Here is a 7031-nt window from a genome sequence, read left to right as displayed (position 1 = left end):
ATTTTGTTCTCGGGTTCTTCCTATTCGTAGGTCATTTATGGCACGCGGGAAGGGCTCGTGCAGCTGCAGCAGGATTTGAAAAAGGAATTGATCGTGATTTTGAACATGTTCTTTCCATGACTCCTCTTAACTAGTTGAGAAAAGAGATCTAATAGTTGAAGTAAAAACCATTTGATTCTACTATACATATTGATTGGGTCGATCAGGTCATACTTAGAGAGTCTACCCTTTTCCTTTCTTTTCAACTCATTTAGATTTAGATCTAATCGATTTTTTTATGGCTCGACTATCCTACCTAGTCAAGCCATTCACCTTTATGATACTGAACCAGAAAAAGCAATAAAAACATAAATAGATTCACCGAGAAAAGGAGAGAGAGGGATTCGAACGCTCGATAGTTCGGAAAGAACTATACCGGTTTTCAAGACCGGAGCTATCAACCACTCGGCCATCTCTTCGAAAGATAATTTCTATTTTACTATTTTATTTTTATTCCGCCGAATAGAACATAGAACACGGCAGTAGGAGTTGATAACGTCGTTGTACTATAGAAAGCTATTGGGTGTAAGTCGATAAGTCTATCTATATATATATATAGGATCTAGAATAAGCATTTGTGAAATAAAAAAGGACTCTCAACTCTATGTTCGAATAAAGTGAGAAAGGGGTGGAAATAAGTCATATAAAATCAATGGATTCATGGTATAATCCCCCCATGATGCGTTTTTTTTTGCCTGATAGAGGGATCAAATGGTGTAGTTTTTTTGTTGGTAGCTTGGAGGATTAAAAACATGACTATTGCTTTCCAATTGGATTAAAAATTTTATTTTTTTCTTATCCTATTCTTAATTGAAATTGTTTTTCAATTTCAACCCTTATAGTTTTTTTTTTTTGTATTAAATTTGATCTTCATTCTTTTCAAATAAACACACACACATTTTTTTTCCTTTTGATCTTTTTTTTTTTTAAAATTTGTTTTTACAAATTTTATTCCTAATTATTTTAGCTAGTTGGAAATTTGACATTTTTTTTAAATTTGCCTTTTATGCTGTAATTCAGCCTTATAATTTGTGTCGCATGTTCTAAAGGTTAAATCAGGTTGGTTTCAATTATTTTTTTTAAATTTCATTTCTTATCATTGAGTTTATTGAGAATTAATATTTGTTATTTTTTTTTAACTTTTCTTTCCATAAAGTTATTTTGATATCATATCTTAGGTCATAGATTCATTAGGTTTATCAATGTTAACTCGAACCTTTTATTATTATTTTTTTTTAAATTTTACTTTTTAATATTATATTGATTAGAAAATTGAGTTTTATAATTTTATTCAATTTAATTTTCATGGAGTTATCCTGATCCCACAACTAAATTATAGATTTTATTTGGTTTTTGTACAAGCTTAATGATAAAAAATTATCATTTCTAGTTCCTCCAAAGAATATATTTTTAAGAATTCATCAATGTACTCACTCGAAAAACTCAGATCAATTTCTTATTTTATAAATATTTATATTATCATGATATTTTTTTTACATTAAAAAAAATTACATAACGCAGGTTACTTATCTAGTAATCACCCATCAGCGATTCAGCGTCAAATTCCAAATACGGTTTCGTCATATGTCGGCTCGCTTCCATCGCAGCGGAGCACCCAAACAAACCGGACTTGGACAAATCTATCTGTCAAAAAAGCATAAAAAAAAATTCGAAATAAAAAAAGCTCCCTTTGTTTCGACAGCCTGTTCAAGAATAGGAAAAGTCGCAAAACCCCAAACCCACCTTAACACACCCCATCTCCCTCCGTCATTAACCCATTTCTCACAGGACAAAACCGTCTTTTTCCCCTCACGCCACTCACAACCCACCTCGCCGGGGTCAAACCCCCCAAAAGAAACCTCCTTCTTTCTAACTAGATCTGAAAAACTTTCAAAAATTTTTTCCCGAAAATCACGAAACCCTAACCTCCTCGATTTCAAGTCGGGAGAGCGTTAAAAAATGGGAGATTTCAATTTAGCACTAGTAATCGTAGCTATAGTAGTATGCATAATCGTTTTCTTGTTCAATATCTACCTTCTAGTCAATTACCAGCATCCTGACGACAAGAATCAAGCTTATTTCCCCAAATTCGTCGTCGTTTTTGGCCTCTTCGTTGCGGCTATCTCGATTTTGATGTTACCGGCTGACGTAGCGAACCGGCAAGCGTGTCGTCATGCGATTTATAATGGCGCGTGTAATCTTACCTTGCCAATGAAGGATCTGTGGATTGCTGTATACATTGTTGATGCTGTGCTTGTTTTTTTCATCATTCCATTCGCGATGTTTTACTACGAAGGCGATCAGGACAAGTAGGTGTTTCAGTTAGGGTTTTTCATTTCAATTTTTTTATATTATTATTTAACTATTAATTGAACTTTATTTTTATTGTGTCCGTATTTTTTTTTTTTTTGGATTGCAGGAGTGTTGCTAAAAGGATTAAAAGTGCTTTATTGTGGGTTATAACGACGGCAGTTGTGTGTGGTCTTGTGCTCGGCATTTTATATGGTATTAGTTTTTTAAATGCTTAGTAGTTTTATTTTTATCTAAGAAAATGGAAATGTATGTTGCGGGATGGCTGGATTGATTTGTGTTTAAATGTTAAGCTAGAGAATGGTACATGTGGTATTTGTTTGAAGCTCACCAATTTATGCGATGCGGTTACAAATGCTTGTTGCATTGCCTTTTAAGACTGATTATTTAGCTAGTAAATGATGATTCATATGGGCTAAATGAGATTTTTCTGGCAATTTTGGAATGGTTGTGCATGCTTAGTTGTTGAGTGTAAATTTCTGTGTATTGCATGATTAGATGGATTTAGATGTAATGTTCATGCTATTGATTTTATGCCTTTTGTGGTTGTATTAGGGCTTGTTGGAAAGGTTGACTTCACTGTTAGGCATCTCTCTTCAACCACAACTACTTTTCCGAGTACGTGGGATTTCTCTAGAAATCAACCATGTATTGGAAGTGGTGCACGCGAGGTTATGTTTCTGTATTGTTGATTACCCATGTCGCTAAAGCATATTATTATTCCTGTATTCACTTCTCATATTGCAGTTTAATAGTGCAAGTTAGGAACTTTGAAACTTATTCTTTTGCTTGTTATTTTTCCATTTTTCTCTCTCATTTTTTTATTTACTGTTTGCAGTGCTCTGCATATCTTGCAAGTGCTTCCTCAGAGAAAACATGGACAATGCGCGCCACATTTCCAGAATATGTGGTTGCTCTAGCTACAATTGTTGGATCTGTTCTCTTTGCGGTATGGTCATTCATGCAAACTTTTTGCTTCTGATTCTATTGAAAATTCTTTTCTTTACCGGAATATGGAATCAAATTCTGAGAGTTCTGTAGTTCCAATTTTTTTTTTTCATCAAGGATCAATGGTTTGAAAAGAGTTGGTATCTTTGGGAGAAATATAGGTAAAGGTTCCATGAGGAAAATAGGTGTGGATGCATAATACATAGAAGTCTCCAAAGACCATGTTCCGCTGTTATAAAAAATCCTTTGTGTGAATTCCTTTCAGCCTTGTCTTTATGCAAGAATATGCTGTATAATATTTTCTCATATCTTCTCAGATATTTGGTGGAGTTGGGATTGCTTGTTTACCGTTGGGACTTATCTTTTCTTTCATCCGGCGTCCAAAGGCAGTTATCACTCGCTCACAGTATATTAAGGTTGGTTCTTCCTTGCATGCCAAGTAGCTATGTGCTACTGCATACCTTAAATGGTTAAGGGAAGGTGCATATATTCTCTGATGCTTATGGATAGTTGTCAATATCTCGCAGGAGGCAACTGAGCTTGGTAAAAAAGCAAGAGAACTCAAAAAAGCAGCTGATGTACTCCATCAAGAGGAAAGAAGTGGCAACAAGGGTAGAAAATGGCGTAAAAATGTTAAGGCAGTAGAAAAGGTAATTCAGAAGCCCTGGACTGCATGCTTTTAACTAGTCTCTCTCTCTCATAGTTGCACAGTGGGTTCAGTGCATGCTAAGCATACTGTTAAGCAGGCTGGGTTTGAACTTGTGTTATTATTTTCTCAGAAGTATGTGGTTTTTTTATTCTAGCTTTGAGAATACCAGCTTTTGGACAAAACTTCTTAGTTGATCTGTTTGTATTTTTTTGAATTAAAAGATGTGGTAAATCAAGTATTTGTTTTTGTTTCTGCTCTATAATGTAGTTTGATTGCTAAAATGTCCTGAAACTTCTCAATCCTTTGGAACACATGTGCAAGTTGAATATTTTAATATAAGTTGGTTGATTATATGACTAATAGCTGTTATGAACAATTTGATGGTTTGGTCAATTGCCTTGGACCCTTGTTGTGGTCATTGGACTTATTTCATGCATGTTTAAACTTCAGGAGCTGCTTCAGCTGGAAGAAGATGTAAAGCTGCTAGAAGAGGTGTATCCTCAAGGGGAGAAGGTGATAATTTCGGACTCTCTGACTAACTTTGAAGTAGAATTATGCTTTGTCTGTCACACAATTTTACCATTAGTGTTCTCTGTCATCTCCAGGCTGAGACATCCTGGGCTTTGACTGTTCTTGGCTACTTGGCAAAACTTGTGTTGGGAATCTTAGGGTAAGCGCAGCCACTTGTGTGACTACACAGAGCTTTTTGTATGTCTTCTATTATTTTTAGAATTTCTCTGTTTTCCATTCCATGCATTCTATTGGACACAGTAGTAGTTCCTGTAAGTAACATATAGTGACTGACATCCTAGAGAGCTGAGGAGTAGAGAGACTCTTTTTGAAGCATATATATGATTCTGTTGGTATAAAACAGGAAAATGTTATCATGGGAAAGTTGAAGAATAAGAACGAATTATGGAGAAATTTTCTTTGATGTTTTTGACCAGGTTTTGTTGACCTCTTTTGCTTGTTTGATTAGGTTGATTGTTTCAGTGGCCTGGGTTGCTCATATTATAATATATCTGTTGATTGACCCGCCTCTTTCTCCTTTTCTAAATGAGGTCTTCATCAAGTTGGATGACATATGGGGTAATTTTTTGTACTCTTTTGTCTCTTTGTTAGCTCTTTGCCAGTTTTACTTGGTAATCTTACATTTGAATGTGTTTTCTGCCACTCTGCCAGGTCTTCTTGGTACTGTTGCATTTGCTTTCTTCTGCTTCTATCTTCTGCTTGCAGTCATAGCTGGGGCAATGATGCTGGGCCTGAGATTGGTTTTCATTACAATTCATCCCATGAAGTAATAAATCCAATGGAGGAAGTCCTCTTTTCTTTCTTTTTTAAACCTTTATCATCTATATGATGATCTGTAATTTCAGCAGTTTTTGATAGCTTGTCAATTGAATGGTCTTGTGTTACAGGTGGGGAGCCACTCTAATGAACTCCTTCCTTTTCAATGTTGGACTCATTCTCCTATGCTCAATTAGGTTGGCTTCTTTGATCCCTGAACATCTTGTTTTCTATGTATTCTCCAGGTTGTGCTCCTAAAAGCTAATGTGTGATATGGTTATAATTAGCACATGGTCATGATTTTATTATCTGAGTTGATATTTGGAGGTTTGGAGAATATATTAGATAATTATGATATGAACCTATCTGTTCCTTGTCTTTTAAATATTTGCAGTAATGAACTTAAAAAATGCAAGCATGCCCTTTAACTCCCATTTCCTCCATCCGATGGTGCAAATTTTATTCTGTATTTTAAAACAAGAGAAGGCAGTTATTTAGTGATAGAAAACAGAATGTCTGAACATTATTGAAAAAAGTATTGGTTTTTGCATTTACAGTGTGATTCAGTTCTGTGCCACTGCATTTGGCTACTATGCTCAAGCAACAGCAGCTCAAGAAATTTTTGGCCACACATTGCAGTCACTTCGTGGAATTAAATATTTGTACAAGTGAGCTATAACATAAATATTGTTTGTCTGTTGTTTTATTCTGAATGGGCCTGCCCACTCTATTGATATGGTGGACATTTTGGTGATTGCATTGCACAGGTATAATGTGTTCCAAATTGCATTTGTTGTTCTAGCGGGATTGACTTTTGTGTACTATGCCGCCTTTGTAAGTAGCTTCCACCATGAGTTGTTGGCATTATTACTTTTAATCTGGTTATGGTAATCAATCTTATTGATTACACAAATCTAAATGTTGCTTTTTAATTTTTTTTAACTTGACAGGGATGGAGAAGAAAGAAGCCTAGCGGCAGGTTCCAACTTTCCTCATAAGCATGTTTTTAACCAGAAGTTCACGCACCTGGCTGGAGGCTTTGGAATTCAGTTGTATCATCTACTCTGGAGTTTGTTTCATATTTGGATGTCTGTGGCCCAGTTTTGTTAACGTCGAAAGGTGTTGAAAAGTGTGCAGATATCATTTGATCTATTTGCGGTTGCTAGTGATAGTGGCATGTCGGTGAGTGCTGCTACTCTTTCTGCTTGTTGTTTCTCTTCTGTATGTATTATTCTTTATTTGGTTAGTGCTATACGCTTACTTGGGCATGTACGAGCATCTTCAGCACACTGTAATAGGTGGGTTTGTACAACTTCTGAAGATGTAATATAACCACTGACAAGAAGCATGTGTATCTTCAGCAGTGTCCTCTATGGGTTTGTACAACTTCTGAAGATGTAATATAACCGTTGAGAACAGAAGATCTTACAAGTTGATCAATGTTGATACTTCTGCTTGCATTACTGCATTATATACCCTTCTGCCAGTTTCTGGTTTTGGCATGTCAACACACTGACATTAGTTTTTCTCCATCCTGTTTTATTAGACTAGCTAACCATATCAGCAGTAAAGCTTGCTGTTCTTATGAGTTTCCTCTCCCTTGATTTTTTAACTGTTTACTAAATCTGCTTCGTTCCCCCCCTCCCCTTTCCGATATCAATCGTTAAAAGAGTCGAGAAATTTCAATTTTGAGTTCTGTTTGTTTGCCTGTTAGACATTTTCACATTGCTGTGCCATGATGTTTCATTGTGGAATGGGTGCTCAGAAGTTTATTAGTTTTTTAAAGTGTTTTTTTTTT

The 7031-nt window shown here is 35.5% G+C and overlaps 1 protein-coding gene and 1 pseudogene across 1 annotated transcript; both read left to right on the top strand.

Annotated features, from left to right (window-relative positions):
* LOC118037472 (photosystem II CP43 reaction center protein-like) overlaps positions 1-592 on the top strand; it is a 4036-nt pseudogene extending 3444 nt beyond the window's left edge.
* A 1059-nt stretch (positions 593-1651) lies between these two features.
* LOC118037470 (LIMR family protein At5g01460) lies at positions 1652-6741 on the top strand. Its single transcript, XM_035043466.2, has 14 exons — positions 1652-2348; positions 2459-2544; positions 2905-3020; positions 3188-3298; positions 3615-3713; positions 3825-3947; positions 4397-4459; positions 4552-4616; positions 4926-5035; positions 5129-5243; positions 5365-5430; positions 5791-5901; positions 6001-6067; positions 6184-6741. Exons 1-14 carry the CDS (start codon positions 1999-2001, stop codon positions 6229-6231), a joined length of 1530 nt encoding a protein of 509 aa, XP_034899357.1. The 5' UTR covers positions 1652-1998; the 3' UTR covers positions 6232-6741.
* Positions 6742-7031: the final 290 nt, after the last annotated feature.

The sequence above is a fragment of the Populus alba genome, chromosome 16, assembly GCF_005239225.2.
Source record: "Populus alba chromosome 16, ASM523922v2, whole genome shotgun sequence".
Classification (NCBI taxonomy): domain Eukaryota; kingdom Viridiplantae; phylum Streptophyta; class Magnoliopsida; order Malpighiales; family Salicaceae; genus Populus; species Populus alba.
The sequence above is the reverse complement of the archived record's forward strand: the minus strand, read 5'-3'. Positions and strand labels throughout refer to the sequence as shown.